The sequence below is a fragment of the Oncorhynchus nerka genome, linkage group LG11, assembly GCF_034236695.1.
Source record: "Oncorhynchus nerka isolate Pitt River linkage group LG11, Oner_Uvic_2.0, whole genome shotgun sequence".
Taxonomy (NCBI): domain Eukaryota; kingdom Metazoa; phylum Chordata; class Actinopteri; order Salmoniformes; family Salmonidae; genus Oncorhynchus; species Oncorhynchus nerka.
The window spans coordinates 20,517,919-20,536,375 of record NC_088406.1 but is presented as its reverse complement, the minus strand read 5'-3'; the positions used below and the strand labels follow the sequence as shown (position 1 = coordinate 20,536,375).

Genomic DNA, 18,457 nt, shown 5'->3' with positions numbered 1-18,457 from the left:
TATAATACCACAGTCTGCCAAAACCACTTGAACAAACTGGGCTTAAGGTACATTCAATACATTCATCAGATGAGGTGCAAATTACCACACTATAGAGACACATAGCTATGTCATAAACAGTACATATACAGGACATAATTATGAATCAATAGTCAAAAAGCAGTCTGTAACTGTAGGCAAACATAATTGTAAGACGTATTTATTATACTGAACAAAAATATAAACGCAACATAGAACAATTTCAACGATTTACTGATTTACAGTTCATATAGGAAATCAGCCAATTGAAATAAATGAATGTATGGATTTCACATGACTGGGCAGGTGCACAGGCACTTGGAAGTACTGACTAATTGGAGGTGGCTCTGGCAACAGCTCTGGTGGACATTCCTGCAGTCAGCATGCCAGTTGCACGCTCCCTCAAAACATCTGTGGTATTTTGTTGTGTGTTGTGCAATTCTATCACTTTTTAACCTCGTTTCCATTATCTCCAGCACAATACAAGTGTCAACATTTGTGAAAACAATGCATTTTTTTGTTTTGTAGAAAAACATATGAAGTTAAAAAGTTTTACCCGATGCCATCAAAGTCAAATATTTAAAAAACATTGCTTTTCAAACACTATGAGATTTGCAGTTACGTGGGGAGCAAAAAAACACCCTCCCTTGGGCTAGCAGGTCAGAGAGATTGTTTTCACATAGACGGTGGCAGAACTGCCCTTTACATTTGATAGGTTACCTGATAAGGGGTCTGTGATCTTTTTCAATGACTGGAATGACAACTGAACATGCTTTTGTATTTAACATCTTTTTGTTTTGAAGAGCGATTTCTTTCTTTGTAATATCCAAACCATTCCTCCGAGAGTGGCAGGAAACTGCATAAAATCAGGCAGATTTGAATCCTAATGAAGGGGGGAAGAAGTTCCAATACCTTCTGTTCTGTCCACATGTCATTGTATCGGTGCAGTATCTCACCTGTTACGGAGCTGTCTAGGTTGTCCATGCTGGACCCTGGCGTCTGCTCAATACCATAGAGAGGCCTGGACATCTCATAGCTGTCATCCTCCTCCTCTTCCTCATCCTCGTCAGGGATGTCAGTCTCCAGGTCAGACACCAGGGTGCTGGACACGTACCCCACTGGAGGGGCGGGGGCCTGGGGAGGGAGAGGGGGGAGGGAGCCACCCTGCATGAGCCTGTCAGAGAGTCAGAGTAATATGGGTTATCATCATGCTACAGGTACAAACCAAAACACAGACACAGGAGAGGATGGGCTGCTGGTGGGGGGCCTGGGGAGGGGGAGGGAGCCACCCTGCATGAGCCTGTCAGAGAGTCAGAGTAATATGGGTTATCATCATGCTACAGGTACACACCAAAACACAGACACAGGAGAGGATGGGCAGCTGGTGGGGGGCCTGGGGAGGGAGCCACCCTGCATGAGCCTGTCAGAGAGTCAGAGTAATATGAGTTATCATCATGCTACAGGTACAAACCAAAACACAGACACAGGAGAGGATGGGCAGCAGGTGGGGGGCCTGGGGAGGGAGGGGGCACCCTGCATGAGCCTGTCAGAGAGTCAGAGTAATATGGGTTATCATCATGCTACAGGTACACACCAAAACACAGACACAGGAGAGGATGGGCAGCTGGTGGGGGGCCAGCAAGAGCAGGGAAGAGAACGAATGTCAAAAGACATCAAGAAAGACAAAGCTGGTGAATGAAACACAGGAGGACATAAAGAAGGAATCCGAGATAGACGAAAGGAACTGTCAAGCTAAATTTAGAAATTATTTCAGATTCTGCCGCTTTGAATGAATTGGGACAATTCCACTAATTCTACGTCTCTCCTCCTTCCATGCCAACACAATGACCCTGTAATTGCAGTTGAAGAGGGTACAATGGGCCCGCTCTCTAGACCTGTCGACACGAGGCTGTCACCCCTCAAGCAGCCTGCTCCGCTCCACGCCCGCCTCACGTCGCTGACAGCCCCGTTTGTTTAAGGAGCGGCGTAGTGTCTTTGAGACAGTCTGCGGTGAGATGGATTCTGATTCTGATGTAATTACTGGCTCTTCCCTGTTGTCAAAAGATGCTCTCAAACCCAATGCAGTCATTACCGGCTAACACCACAGCTCCTTCCTGACAAGTCTTCCCTATTCCCTCTACTTTAATGAATGGATGCCAGTCTCTCCCTCTTTCCCTCCCTTCCTCCTTTGTTCTCTCCCTCTCTTCATCCTTCGTTCTCTCCCTCTCTTCTAACAGGATGAAACACGGCCTTCATCTGCCGTGCGTGACCACCACAACAACGGCATGTGTAGCAGCATGGGTGTGGGATGCAGCCCAAACAAGTCAGAAGGGACAGTCATGTAAGTGGCAACACTGGCCCATTCAAATGACATGATTCATGAGCGTTTCTGTTCTGCGCAACGCTGTCACTGTGCAGCTAAAATAACACCTAAATAAAACATTGAAGTGAGAAATAAATAGATCATGAAAGAAAAACACATTCAGCACAATATCCATAGTAGCCGTTCTCATATCACCCCATTTGAACCTTGTACTGCTTCTGTAGTATTCCGCTCCAGTGGGAGTACGTACCATGTCTGTTTGGCCATGTCCAGTTGGTAGGCACGGGTGATCTCGTCTAGGTGGGCCTGGAGCATGGGCTGCAGCTCCTCCCGGGGAGAGGGGGTGAGGGTGGCCGTGGACTGCTGACCGAAGGACACCGCTGCTGGGGACGAAGCCACTCCACGCATGGGTGGGGTGGGGACCCTCTCTTCCTCCTCCTCTAGCTCATCCTCCATTCCCTGGTGGAGGTAGGTCTGCACGGGCATGGGAGGACCCCAGCCATCACTCTCATACCTGGGGTGGCCACAGAGAGAGAGAGAGAGAGGGAGGAGGGGGAGGAGGGGTAAGATAACACTAGTCTGAAGAGACTAGACTGTCTTTCTTTTGGTAATGTGCCAGACTGGTGTGACCTTGTCAAACGTTCTAAAGGACTTCAGACTTGTGTGACCTTGTCAAACGTTCTAAAGGACTTCAGACTTGTGTGACCTTGTCAAACGTTCTAAAGGACTTTAGACTAGTGTGAACTTGTCAAACGTTCTAAAGGACTTCAGACTAGTGTGAACTTGTCAAACGTTCTAAAGGTCTTCAGTCTAGTGTGACCTTGTCAAACGTTCTAAAGGACTTCAGACTAGTGTGACCTTGTCAAACGTTCTAAAGGACTTCAGACTAGTGTGAACTTGTCAAACGTTCTAAAGGACTTCAGACTAGTGTGACCTTGTCAAACGTTCTAAAGGTCTTCAGTCTAGTGTGACCTTGTCAAACGTTCTAAAGGACTTCAGACTAGTGTGGACCTTGTCAAACGTTCTAAAGGACTTCAGACTAGTGTGACCTTGTCAAACGTTCTAAAGGACTTCAGACTAGTGTGACCTTGTCAAACGTTCTAAAGGTCTTCAGTCTAGTGTGACCTTGTCAAACGTTCTAAAGGACTTCAGACTAGTGTGACCTTGTCAAACATTCTAAAGGACTTCAGACTAGTGTGACCTTGTCAAACTTTTAAAGGACTTCAGACTAGACTAAACGTGGACTTCACCTTGTCAAACGTTCTAAAGGACTTCAGACTAGTGTGACCTTGTCAAACGTGGTCTTCAGTCTAGTGTGACCTTGTCAAACGTTCTAAAGGACTTCAGACTAGTGTGACCTTGTCAAACGTTCTAAAGGACTTCAGACTAGTGTGACCTTGTCAAACGTTCTAAAGGACTTCAGACTAGTGTGACCTTGTCAAACATTCTAAAGGACTTCAGACTAGTGTGACCTTGTCAAACATTCTAAAGGACTTCAGACTAGTGTGACCTTGTCAAACATTCTAAAGGACTTCAGACTAGTGTGACCTTGTCAAACATTCAAAGGACTTCAGACTAGTGTGACCTTGTCAAACATTCTAAAGGACTTCAGACTAGTGTGACCTTGTCAAACATTCTAAAGGACTTCAGACTAGTGTGACCTTGTCAAACATTCTAAAGGACTTCAGACTAGTGTGACCTTGTCAAACATTCTAAAGGACTTCAGACTAGTGTGACCTTGTCAAACGTTCTAAAGGACTTCAGACTAGTGTGACCTTGTCAAACATTCTAAAGGACTTCAGACTAGTGTGACCTTGTCAAACATTCTAAAGGACTTCAGACTAGTGTGACCTTGTCAAACATTCTAAAGGACTTCAGACTAGTGTGACCTTGTTCAAACTTCAGACTAGTGTGACCTTGTCAAACATTCTAAAGGACTTCAGACTAGTGTGACCTTGTCAAATGTTCTAAAGGACTTCAGACTAGTGTGACCTTGTCAAACGTTCTAAAGGACTTCAGACTAGTGTGACCTTGTCAAATGTTCTAAAGGACTTCAGACTAGTGTGACCTTGTCAAACTTTTAAAGGACTTCAGACTAGTGTGACCAAGTCAAACGTTCTAAAGGTCTTCAGTCTAGTGTGACCTTGTCAAACGTTCTAAAGGACTTCAGACTAGTGTGACCTTGTCAAACGTTCTAAAGGACTTCAGACTAGTGTGACCTTGTCAAACATTCTAAAGGACTTCAGACTAGTGTGACCTTGTCAAACATTCTAAAGGACTTCAGACTAGTGTGACCTTGTCAAACATTCTAAAGGACTTCAGACTAGTGTGACCTTGTCAAACATTCTAAAGGACTTCAGACTAGTGTGACCTTGTCAAACATTCTAAAGGACTTCAGACTAGTGTGACCTTGTCAAACATTCTAAAGGACTTCAGACTAGTGTGACCTTGTCAAACATTCTAAAGGACTTCAGACTAGTGTGACCTTGTCAAACATTCTAAAGGACTTCAGACTAGTGTGACCTTGTCAAACATTCTAAAGGACTTCAGACTAGTGTGACCTTGTCAAACGTTCTAAAGGACTTCAGACTAGTGTGACCTTGTCAAACATTCTAAAGGACTTCAGACTAGTGTGACCTTGTCAAACATTCTAAAGGACTTCAGACTAGTGTGACCTTGTCAAACATTCTAAAGGACTTCAGACTAGTGTGACCTTGACAAACATTCTAAAGGACTTCAGACTAGTGTGACCTTGTCAAACATTCTAAAGGACTTCAGACTAGTGTGACCTTGTCAAATGTTCTAAAGGACTTCAGACTAGTGTGACCTTGTCAAACGTTCTAAAGGACTTCAGACTAGTGTGACCTTGTCAAATGTTCTAAAGGACTTCAGACTAGTGTGACCTTGTCAAACGTTCTAAAGGACTTCAGACTAGTGTGACCTTGTCAAACGTTCTAAAGGACTTCAGACTAGTGTGACCTTGTCAAACGTTCTAAAGGACTTCAGACTAGTGTGACCTTGTCAAACATTCTAAAGGACTTCAGACTAGTGTGACCTTGTCAAACGTTCTAAAGGACTTCAGACTAGTGTGACCTTGTCAAATGTTCTAAAGGACTTCAGACTAGTGTGACCTTGTCAAACATTCTAAAGGACTTCAGACTAGTGTGACCTTGTCAAACGTTCTAAAGGACTTCAGACTAGTGTGACTTTGTCAAACTTTATAAAGTACTTTGTACATACGAGTAGGAGGGAGTGAGGTTTTAATTTCCCATAACGGCGCTTATACATGCTGAAATAACACTAGTCGTAAAGAAAATGTTAATTAAAGGAATTTGTCAGTGCACACTCCATAGGACATAACTGTTTAAATCTGTGGTCATTAAGAGGCTCAGATTTACAGTGCAGAGGACTCCTCATTTGCCAGATAGCCTATTAAACCAGATGAGTGTCCCAGACTGAAGATGACGGTTAGAGGACAGCACACCTCAACTAGGGAGACACACAGTTAAATGAGATACTATGTGTGAGTGAATCTATTTTGGGATACAACTAACATTTTTAGCTTACACCTCCCCTGACTAAAGGCAGACGTTACATGAAGGAACGCCTGGCAGGCTACTAACAATAACAGTTGCGTGAGAGTCATTTGGTGGGAAAAGAGCAGAGAGAGGCTAGGCAACGTGGAAAAGAGAAAATAGTTTATGAGTAAAACGCTTCCCTCATACTCAGTTAGTGGAGAGAGCTCACTGTGGAATCACTCTCTTTTTGTCTCTGTTTTGGGTCTTTCCCTCTCTCCCAGCTTGAAACAACGTAGTCCTGACATTCTTTCCCTCAGAAAGAGAATCAGCAGAATAGATGGATTTGTCAATCCCGCTTGCCGCAGGAGACTGCAATGGTGAAACAATGCACTCATGAAGTTTCTCCCTCAGATAAAAATATGGGATGAGCAGATAAGATTGATGTGAACCCATCTCTGTCCATCCTGCGTGCCTGGGGATTACAGTAACATACAGATCCCTCTACTTCTTTCCAGATGTACTGGTGTAATTAGCCACAGAGAGGAACAGCTAGCCAGGAGCACAACAATGTCCTATAATAACACACAGCAGTTGGTTGGGTTCTACTTGAACTCAACAGTCTACTGTATATACATGTAAAAGCTCAGGTTTTCCCCTGATCCCCTATTAGGGGTAACTGTCTCACTTTCGGCAAAGCCTGAATGAAGGATCAGACAATGGTAGATACATATAATTGTTCTAATTAGTGTGGTAGAATCCAGTTGGACTGTATGGGCAGATTGTGGACTGTTCTGCATCTCCATGGATGTATGGAGTGTATGTTATGGTGGATGTGGCTCATACCCTCCTCCTTCATAGTGCTCGTTGGGGTAGTGGTCCATCTCGGTGCCAGGGAGAGGGTGTACAGGTGGAGGGGGCAGGGGCACATTGGCCCAGCTGGAGCCGTTAGCCTTGGTGGGTTTGGTGCCAACCTTGGCCTTCTTCTTCTTACCCCCCTTACCACCTATGGACAGCAGAGATGGAGCGAGTTAGAGAGATTGACTCAGACAACATGAAGAATTCAATTACTAGAAAAATCTATAAAACCATATAACATGGGTGGCTATGTGAAGTATTCACTGTCAGTCTAACAAACAGATGTTGCCAACAGAAATCGATTGAACATATAAAGCTGAACATTCCTTCATTTCGAAACAGGTCATTTCAAACAGGTCATCTCCTTCTAAAAGTCACCCACATTCTCAAACAAACAGATTTAATGAGCCATGCCTGTCAGCAGCCTCACATAGAAGAAGCTCAAGGCCAAGTAATGAAAGTGTGCTTCCATTGATTGATTTGCTGAAAGCCCTCAAATCTCCATAGAAACAGGGAGAGAGCAGCAGTAAAGAAGCCGAGGGTAGACCCCGGTCCTCCAGCCATCCCTTAGTGTCCCCATTTCACTAGAGGTGTGGGTCCACAATGAAATCTCTCACTTCAGAACATCATCATAATGAATGGGTCTGTGGCGTCTGTGTGGCCATAATGGAATTCACTGAGAGTCTATTACACTGTCATTGATTTGATTATGCAAGAGAGAGAGAGAGAGAGAGAAAGGGAGAGCTCCCCTTCCCCATCCATTTCCCCTCACACCCCTCTGAGACTAGATTCTCCTCTGCTCTGCCCCATCCATCTTTATAAATCTGCCAGCCAGGCCTACGTCTAGATTGGGGTTTAAATTATTTGGTGACAGTGAGGATAGGGGGGGGTGCTGTCTTTATCTCAGGTGATATTTGACATCTAAAGCCCACTGTTATCTTTCTCAGTTGTCCCCAGTGTGGTCCGCAGGCCTCAGATCACTTGTCCTAGACAGGAAAAGGCTGCAGGCTCTGTGTTTATTCTATATAGAGGACATACGAGCATGAGTCCCCTATTTACAGGACATATGATCACAAGTCCCCAATATAGAGGACATACAAGCATGAGTCCCCTATTTACAGGACATATGATCACAAGTCCCCAATATAGAGGACATATGAGCATGAGTCCCCTATTTACAGGACATATGATCACAAGTCCCCAATATAGAGGACATATGAGCATGAGTCCCCAATATAGAGGACATATGAGCATGAGTCCCCTATTTACAGGACATATGATCACAAGTCCCCAATATAGAGGACATATGAGCATGAGTCCCCAATATAGAGGACATATGAGCATGAGTCCCCTATTTACAGGACATATGATCACAAGTCCCCAATATAGAGGACATATGAGCATGAGTCCCCAATATAGAGGACATATGAGCATGAGTCCCCTATTTACAGGACATATGATCACAAGTCCCCAATATAGAGGACATATGAGCATGAGTCCCCTATTTACAGGACATATGATCACAAGTCCCCAATATAGAGGACATATGAGCATGAGTCCCCTATTTACAGGACATATGATCACAAGTCCCCAATATAGAGGACATATGAGCATGAGTCCCCTATTTACAGGACATATGATCACAAGTCCCCAATATAGAGGACATATGAGCATGAGTCCCCAATATAGAGGACATATGAGCATGAGTCCCCTAAACAGAGGACATATGAGCATGAGTCCCCAATATAGAGGACATATGAGCATGAGTCCCCTATATAGAGGACATATGAGCATGAGTCCCCTAAACAGAGGACATATGAGCACAAGTCCCCAATAGAGAGGACACATGAGTACAGGTCCCCAATATAAAGGACATATGAGCACAAGTCCCCAATATAGAAGACATATGAGTATGAGTCCCCTAAACAGAGGAGATATGAGCACAAGTCCCCTACATAGAGGAAATATGAGCATGAGTCCCCAATATAGAGGACATATGAGCATGAGTCCCCAATATAGAGGACATATGAGCATGAGTCCCCTAAACAGAGGACATATGAGCACAATCCCCTACATAGAGGAAATATGAGCATGAGTCCCCAATATAGAGGACATATGAGCACAAGTCCCCAATATAGAGGACATATGAGCATGAGTCCCCTATATAGAGGACACATGAGTCCCCAATATAGAGGACATATGATCATGAGTCCCCAATATAGAGGACATATGAGCATGAGTCCCCTATATAGAGGACATATGAGCATGAGTCCACAATATAGAGGACATATGAGCAGGAGTCCCAAATATAAAGGACATTTGAGCAGGAGTCCCCAATATAGAGGACATATGATCATGAGTCCCCAATATAGAGGACATATGAGCATGAGTCCCCTATATAGAGGACATATGAGCATGAGTCCCCTATATAGAGGACATATGAGCATGAGTCCCCTATATAGAGGACATATGAGCAGGAGTCCCCAATATAAAGGACATTTGAGCAGGAGTCCCCAATATAGAGAACATATGAGCAGGAGTCCCCAATATAGAGGACATATGAGCATGAGTCCCCTATATAGAGGACATATGAGCATGAGTCCCCTATATAGAGGATATATGAGCATGAGTCCCCTATATAGAGAACATATGAGCATGAGTGCACTATATAGAGAACATATGAGCATGAGTCCCCTATATAGATAACATATGAGCATGAGTCCCCTATATAGAGAACATATGAGCATGAGTCCCCTATATAGAGAACATATGAGCATGAGTCCCCTATATAGAGAACATATGAGCATGAGTCCCCTATATAGATAACATATGAGCATGAGTCCCCTATATAGAGAACATATGAGCATGAGTCCTCTATATAGAGAACATATGAGCAGTCCCCAATATATGTGTAAATACAAATGTGTATTTGTGATATGAGCATTGCATGTGTGTCTGAGGTCTGAGAGAACTGGGAGATAAACTGAGTTTGGAGTCCTTTCTAGGAATCCACATTTGTGGCAGACTCCACTATCAGTCTGCCAATGGACACCTCACATCTCAATCCAGAAAATACTCCCCAGTTGACATCGCCAGCCACACATACAGGCTAGTGAAAACCATCCTTGGAGGCCTCTTGTGTACATTTGTATCTGTCATCTGTTGGTTAACCCTCACTGCCAAAGGCCTATAATCACGTTGCTCAGAGCCACAAAAAAGCTACATTTCAGGGAACCCTGCATCTTGTGCCATGCAACACCATGTAATCTAATAGACTGTCCAGACAAGGACATGGCTACAAATTAGCTCAATGTCATCAAAAAAAGACTGTCCATCAACACTCAGGGATATTTTGGGAAATGCATCTCTATGATCCAGTAAGGATGAGGTCAGAGACAGAGAAAATACAGCATATTGCTTTAGCAGAGAATTTAGTCATTTCACCATTTTCCCTATAAGATTTTAGCTGTTCCCGGGCAGAAATGTTCCCGTCAAAGATGATTGGATTGCAACAAGATATTAGGACTGGGAGGAGGATAGTCTGATAAAGACTGGGAGTAATAAAATAACAACAGTAAGCCCAGGGCAGGAAGTACACTCTGAAAGTAATTGGGTTTCCTAATCGTTCCTCTGGGCGACGCTCGACTTTTCCCAATAAATGGCAAGCTGGCATGATTACTCAATCACCCAGAGTCCCTCCTCACCGGAGCAGGCATCAATACTGTAAATGAGCCTCTGCCATGGAGGGAAGGACGGCTGACACTGATGTTACAATCAGAGGCACCAACATATGAAAAATACAAAGAAAGCTTTGGCTAGGAGGAAGTAGACATCAGACCCATCTATCGCTGACAAACACTGGGCCTGTCTTCAAAAGGAACTACCACCATATTTAGATGTGGAGCTGGGTATTTATACCGCCTGGTTTGGGCGCTTCCTCCCAGCATATAACTTTGGGGCCAAGCAGACTTGAGCTGCCTCTGTTTTTATTGGGTGCCTCAGCACTGAGTGAGAGACACAGGCAGAGCCTCAGAATGGAGTCCAGAAGGAAGGACTCCACATCCAGATTTAAACATAGCACTGAGAGAATAGATCAGACTGGGTTTTCAGGGAAGGAGGTGGATAGGGGTTTCTTAGAAAACGTGAGTAACACTGTATTATGGGCTTATAATAATTGTAGAGAGGAGAGTCGTGCTATCTGATGTAAGACACATGGGGGTTACCGTGCTGAACAGATAACTAGCACGTGTGCCTATTTGTGAAATCATCCCAGCAGACTAGATCATCAACACTGACCCCCCTACAGCCCTGAGCCATGTAGCTCATTAGGAGTGGGGTAGTCTATAATTGGAGGAGAGGGGGGGAAGTAGGTATGGATGACACCACTCCAAGAACAGTGAGAACATAACCCTTCTCCTGGGCTCTGGAATGAGATAATACAGGGATCATGGAGCTCACTAGCCAGCTATCTCCTCCAGCTAAGCCCCTCCTGTCTCAGCCTCCAGTATTTATGCTGCAGTAGTTTATGTGTCGGGGGGCTAGGGTCAGTTTGTTATATCTGGAGTACTTCTTCTGTCCTATTCGGTGTCCTGTGTGAATTTAAGTGTGCTCTCTTTAATTCTCTCTTTCTTTCTCTCTCTCGGAGGACCTGAGCCCTAGGACCATGCCTCAGGACTACCTGACATGATGACTCCTTGCTGTCCCCAGTCCACCTGGCCGTGCTGCTGCTCCAGTTTCAACTGTTCTCCCTTATTATTATTGGACCATGCTGGTCATTTATGAACATTTGAACATCTTCTGTTCTGTTATAATCTCCACCCGACACAGCCAGAAGAGGACTGGCCACCCAACATAGCCTGGTTCTTCTCTAGGTTCCTTCCTAGGTTTTGGCCTTTCTAGGGAGTTTTTCCAAGCCACCGTGCTTCTACACCTGCATTGCTTCTGTTTGGGGTTTTAGGCTGGGTTTCTGTACAGCACTTGAGATATCAGCTGATGTACGAAGGGCTATATAAATACATTTGATTTGATTTGATCTCATCTCCTCCTCTCTCCGCTCCTCCTCTCTCCTCTCTCCCCTCCCCCTCTCTCCATTCCTCCTCTCTCCTCTCTGCTCCTCCTCTCTCTCTCTCTCCCCTCCCCCTCTCTCCTCTCTCCCCTCCTCCTTTCTCCTCTCTCCCCTCCTCCTCTCTCCATTCCTCCTCTCTCCCTCTCCTCTCTCCTCTCCTCCTCTCTCCAATCCTCCTCTCTCCTCTCCTCTCTCCCCTCCTCCTTTCTCCTCTCTCCATTCCTCCTCTCTCCTCTCCTCTCTCCCCTCCTCCTTTCTCCTCTCTGCTCCTCCTCTCTCCTCTCCTCCCCTCCCCATCTCTCCTCTCTCCCCTCCTCCTTTCTCCTCTCTCCCCTCCTCCTCTCTCCGTTCCTCCTCTCTCCTCTCCTCTCTCCTCTCCTCCTCTCTCCAATCCTCCTCCAGTACTGTAGATTATAATGATCAACACCCCCACATCCCCAGTGGAGACCCACGCAACCATGAAAGCTGCTCTAGTTTTGTTCTTCTTCATCTGGTTCCTATCTCAGACCTAACGTTCATTATTTCCTCCCGAGCTTGTTGAAGCAAAGCACTGTGCTGTTGTACCTACCTCTTTTAACTTCTTTCCTTTTCAAATGTCTTGTGATTCATTAGTTGACTTCAAAACATGCAGTGTAGTAAAGTTTCCTTCATTGTCACCCAAACTCTGGCCGTTGTAGTTCTATAGTCCGTTGTAGTTCTATAGTCCGTTGTAGCTCTATAGTCCGTTGTAGTTCTATAGTCCGTTGTAGTTCTATAGTCCGTTGTAGTTCTATAGTCCGTTGTAGCTCTATAGTCCGTTGTAGTTCTATAGTCCGTTGTAGTTCTATAGTCCGTTGTAGTTCTATAGTCCGTTGTAGCTCAGTTGGTAGATCATGGGGCTTGCAACACCAAGGTTGTGGGTTTGATTCCCATGGCGGACCAATATGAAAATGTACGCACTCACTACTGTAAGTCACTCTGGATAAAAGCGTCACTAAACGACTAAAACGTCAAATGTATAATTATAAGGTCAGAACTCTGTTGTGTATTTCTCTAGGGTTTAGTCCTCGTAGAGAAACATGTTGGCATATAGAGAGATAAGCCACAGACGGATAGAGATAAGTCAACTAAACAAGATAAATGTATAATTATAAGGTCAGAACTCTGTTGTGTATTTCTCTAGGGTTTAGTCCTCGTAGAGAAACATGTTGGCATAGAGAGATAAGCCACAGACGGATAGAGATAAGTCAACTAAACAAGATAAATGTATAATTATAAGGTCAGAACTCTGTTGTGTATTTCTCTAGGGTTTAGTCCTCGTAGAGAAACATGTTGGCATAGAGAGATAAGCCACAGACGGATAGAGATAAGTCAACTAAACAAGATAAATGTATAATTATAAGGTCAGAACTCTGTTGTGTATTTCTCTAGGGTTTAGTCCTCGTAGAGAAACATGTTGGCATATAGAGAGATAAGCCACAGACGGATAGAGATAAGTCAACTAAACAAGACAAATGCATATTTAACAAGATGCTGTTTCACTTAAACCAGGGCAGTTGTGTACAGCATGCCTCACAGTACATGCGATACATCTCTGTAATTATACTATTTCTTAAGGCCTACCACGGAGGGGGAAGTGCAAAGGTACAGTCCCAATATAATTCCTATACAGGTGAATCCAATTAGTAGGACATATATGCTTTAAATCTCAGACATTTCAATGAAAAATATCCTGAGGTTACCAAATGAAATACACATTACGTTAACATAATCAACATCTTCTTGTCCCCTCTCTGTGTTTATCAACAGCTTCCTGTCCCCTGCCCTCTCTGTGTTGATCAACAGCTTCCTGTCCCCTACCCTCTCTGTGTTTATCAACAGCTTCTTGTCCCCTGCCCTCTCTGTGTTTCTCAAGGGCTTCCTGTCCCCTGCCCTCTCTGTGTTGATCAACAGCTTCCTGTCCACTGCCCTCTCTGTGTTTATCAAGGGCTTCTTGTCCCCTGCCCTCTCTGTGTTTATCAAGGGCTTCCTGTCCACTGCCCTCTCTGTGTTTATCAAGAGCTTCCTGTCCACTGCCCTCTCTGTGTTTATCAACAGCTTCCTGTCCACTGCCCTCTCTGTGTTTATCAAGGGCTTCCTGTCCACTGCCCTCTCTGTGTTTATCAAGGGCTTCCTGTCCACTGCCCTCTCTGTGTTTATCAAGAGCTTCCTGTCCCCTGCCCTCTCTGTGTTTATCAACAGCTTCTTGTCCCCTGCCCTCTCTGTGTTTATCAAGGGCTTCCTGTCCCCTGCCCTCTCTGTGTTGATCAACAGCTTCCTGTCCACTGCCCTCTCTGTGTTTATCAAGGGCTTCTTGTCCACTGCCCTCTCTGTGTTTATCAAGGGCTTCCTGTCCACTGCCCTCTCTGTGTTTATCAAGAGCTTCCTGTCCACTGCCCTCTCTGTGTTTATCAACAGCTTCTTGTCCCCTGCCCTCTCTGTGTTTATCAACAGCTTCCTGTCCACTGCCCTCTCTGTGTTTATCAAGAGCTTCCTGTCCCCTGCCCTCTCTGTGTTTATCAAGAGCTTCCTGTCCCCTGCCCTCTCTGTGTTTATCAACAGCTTCTTGTCCCCTGCCCTCTCTGTGTTTATCAAGAGCTTCCTGTCCCCTGCCCTCTCTGTGTTTATCAAGGGCTTCCTGTCCCCTGCCCTCTCTGTGTTTATCAAGAGCTTCCTGTCCCCTGCTCTCTCTGTGTTTATCAAGGGCTTCCTGTCCCCTGCCCTCTCTGTGTTTATCAAGAGCTTCCTGTCCCCTGCCCTCTCTGTGTTTATCAAGAGCTTCCTGTCCCCTGCCCTGTCTGTGTTTATCAAGAGCTTCCTGTCCCCTGCTCTCTCTGTGTTTATCAAGGGCTTCCTGTCCCCTGCCCTCTCTGTGTTTATCAAGAGCTTCCTGTCCCCTGCCCTCTCTGTGTTTATCAAGAGCTTCCTGTCCCCTGCCCTGTCTGTGTTTATCAAGAGCTTCCTGTCCCCTGCCCTGTCTGTGTTTATCAAGGGCTTCCTGTCCCCTGCCCTCTCTGTGTTTATCAAGAGCTTCCTGTCCCCTGCCCTGTCTGTGTTTATCAAGGGCTTCCTGTCCCCTGCCCTCTCTGTGTTTATCAAGGGCTTCCTGTCCCCTGCCCTCTCTGTGTTTATCAACAGCTTCTTGTCCCCTGCCCTCTCTGTGTTTATGCAAATACTCAGCCTCTATCTGTTCTTCTCTGAGCACAACACTGTCTCTCTCTTTGTCTCTGTCTCTCTCGCTCTCTCTCTCTCTGACTCTCGCTCTCTCTCTCTCGCTCTCTCTCTGTCTCTCTTGCTCTCTCTCTCTCTCTCTCTCTCTCTCTCTCTGTCTCCCTCTCTCTCTCTCTTTGTCTCTCTCTCTCTGTCTCTCTCTCTCTCGTTATGAAACTGGTGCCATCCCTCTCCTGTGCCATCTCTCCCTCTCTACCTCCAGCATAGTGACTGACTGTTGACCTGGCTGAAGATGTGACCACTCCAGACTGCCTCTCCTTTCCGGCCTAATGTCTGCCAGCCCAGTGCATTGGATAAGAGACCAGAGGGGAGGTAAGTGGAGAGGATAAGAGGGGAGATAGAGAGTGCCCTATAAAATTATCACTACATGAGTTTTACTGTGGTCAGTAACCAATAGAAGAACAGGGAAAATGGGAGGCAATCTCACCACTTTAGTCAGCCAAGCATCTCAGATGGTGTGTGTGTGTGTGTGTGTGTGTGTGTGTGTGTGTGTGTGTGTGTGTGTGTGTGTGTGTGTGTGTGTGTGTGTGTGTGTGTGTGTGTGTGTGTGTGTGTGTGTGTGTGTGTGTGTGTGTAGTCTCACAATGCACCACTCCAACTGTCTGAAGGAGTCCCCTTGCGTTGTGAGTATTAGCAGCAGGAGCAAAGTAACAGTGGTGAGGGCGAGGAGTGGGATAATAAAGACCTCCCTTAGTCGTTGGGTTTTGCACATGCAAAAGAGATCAATAAAGCAATTAACAAGTCAATCAATGATACAGTCGATTAAATGGCAGTCATTGAGTTATCCCAGAATGTTAAGGGGAGAAGGAAGAACAGTCAGATCCCTGCCTGCCACATCAGAAACCAACCTGATAGGCTGCCGCTTCGGTCTGAGCTGGTGGTGCTGAAATCTTGTGATTGGTTGTGTGGCATTCTATTAGACAATCCCTCGGCCAATCGGTAGTCAGGAATGAAAAGGAGTGCTAGTGGGGTTAAAGGGCAAAATTATACAGTGGCATCAGGTGATTGGCTGAAGCACATGCAGGACATGCAGTTAGAGCATCAGGCAAGCAGTGGACACATCTCAATCACCCACACCTGTTCTATCTATCTGAACATATCTCAATCACCCACACCTCTTCTATCTACCTGAACATATCTCAATCACCCACACCTCTTCTATCTATCTGAACATATCTCAATCACCCACACCTCTTCTATCTATCTGAACATATCTCAATCACCCACACCTCTTCTATCTATCTGAACATATCTCAATCACCCACACCTCTTCTATCTATCTGAACATATCTCAATCACCCACACCTCTTCTATCTATCTGAACATATCTCAATCACCCACACCTCTTCTATCTATCTGAACATATCTCAATCACCCACACCTCTTCTATCTTGTTTATGTTTTATCTGTCGGCCCCAGCCGCACTCAGGCTCTGTGTGTAGTTAATCCGACCCTCCCTGCCTAGCCAACGCCATTTTTCCTGCTGTTGTTGTGCTAGCTGATTAGCTGTTATTGTCTCACCTACTGTTTTAGCTACTGTTTTAGCTAGCTCTCCCAAATCAACACCTGTGATTACTGTATGTCTCTCTCAAATGTCAATATGCCTTGTAAACTGTTGTTCAGGATAGTTATCATTGTTTTAGTTTACAATGGAGCCCCTAGTTCCACTCTTCATACCCCTGATACCGCCTTTGTCCCACCTCCCACACATGCGGTGACCTCACCCATTACAACCAGCATGTCCAGAGATACAACCTCTCTCATCATCACCCAGTGCCTGGGCTTACCTCCGCTGTACCCGCACCCCACCATACCCCTGTCTGCGCATTATGCCCTGAATATATTCTACCATGCCCAGAAATCTGCTCCTTTCATTCTCTGTCCCCAACGCTCTAGGCGACCAGTTTTGATAGCCTTTAGCCGCACCCTCATACTACTCCTCCTCTGTTCCGCGGGTGATGTGGCGGTAAACCCAGGCCCTGCATGTCCCCAGGCACCCTCATTTGTTATCTTCTGTGATCGAAAAAGCCTTGGTTTCATGCATGTCAACATCAGAAGCCTCCTCCCTAACTTTGTTTTACTCACTGCTTTAGCACACTCTGCTAACCCTGATGTCCTTGCCGTGTCTGAATCCTGGCTCAGGAAGGCCACCAAAAATTCTGAGATTTCCATACCCAACCATAACATCTTCCGTCAAGATAGAACTGCCAAAGGGGGAGGAGTTGCAGTCTACTGCAGAGATAGCCTGCAAAGTAATGTCATACTTTCCAGGTCCATACCCAAACAGTTCGAACTACTAATCTTGAAAATTACTCTCTCCAGAAATAAGTCTCTCACTGTTGTCGCCTGCTACCGACCCCCCTCAGCACCCAGCTGTGCCCTGGACACCATTTGTGAATTGATTGCCCCCCATCTAGCTTCAGAGTTTGTTCTGTTAGGTGACCTAAACTGGGATATGCTTAACACTCCGGCAGTCCTACAATCTAAGCTAGATGCCCTCAATCTCACACAAATCATCAAGGAACCCACCAGGTACAGCCCTAAATCCGTAAACATGGGCACCCTCATAGACGTCATCCTGACCAACTGGCCCTCCAAATACACCTCCGCTGTCTTCAACCAGGATCTCAGCGATCACTGCCTCATTGCCTGTATCCGCTACGGAGCCGCAGTCAAACGACCACCCCTCATCACTGTCAAACGCTCCCTAAAACACTTCTGTGAGCAGGCCTTTCTAATCGACCTGGCCCGGGTATCCTGGAAGGACATTGACCTCATCCCGTCAGTTGAGGATGCCTGGTCATTCTTTAAAAGTAACTTCCTCACCATTTTAGATAAGCATGCTCCGTTCAAAAAATGCAGAACTAAGAACAGATATAGCCCTTGGTTCACTCCAGACCTGACTGCCCTCGACCAGCACAAAAACATCCTGTGGCGGACTGCAATAGCATCGAACAGTCCCCGCGATATGCAACTGTTCAGGGAAGTCAGGAACCAAAACACGCAGTCAGTCAGGAAAGCTAAGGCCAGCTTCTTCAGGCAGAAGTTTGCATCCTGTAGCTCCAACTCCAAAAAGTTCTGGGACACTGTGAAGTCCATGGAGAACAAGAGCACCTCCTCCCAGCTGCCCACTGCACTGAGGCTAGGTAACACGGTCACCACCGATAAATCCATGATTATCGAAAACTTCAACAAGCATTTCTCAACAGCTGGCCATGCCTTCCGCCTGGCTACTCCAACCTCGGCCAACAGCTCCGGCCCCCCCCCGCAGCTACTCACCCAAGCCTCTCCAGGTTCTCCTTTACCCAAATCCAGATAGCAGATGTTCTGAAAGAGCTGCAAAACCTGGACCCGTACAAATCAGCTGGGCTTGACAATCTGGACCCTCTATTTCTGAAACTATCCGCCGCCATTGTCGCAACCCCTATT

General features: G+C 45.7%; 1 protein-coding gene across 1 annotated transcript in view; it reads right to left on the bottom strand.

Moving 5' to 3' along the window:
• The window catches only part of LOC115136608 (roundabout homolog 2-like), a 427,723-nt gene that overhangs the window by 23,392 nt on the left and 385,874 nt on the right, over positions 1 to 18,457 (bottom strand). Inside the window, exons 23-26 of the mRNA XM_065024288.1 lie at positions 15,877 to 15,990; positions 6,703 to 6,862; positions 2,592 to 2,855; positions 975 to 1,192 (exon numbers count right to left, since the gene is read on the bottom strand). Of these exons, the coding sequence (XP_064880360.1) occupies positions 975 to 1,192; positions 2,592 to 2,855; positions 6,703 to 6,862; positions 15,877 to 15,990 (756 nt within the window). The remainder of the gene's footprint in view (positions 1 to 974; positions 1,193 to 2,591; positions 2,856 to 6,702; positions 6,863 to 15,876; positions 15,991 to 18,457) is intronic.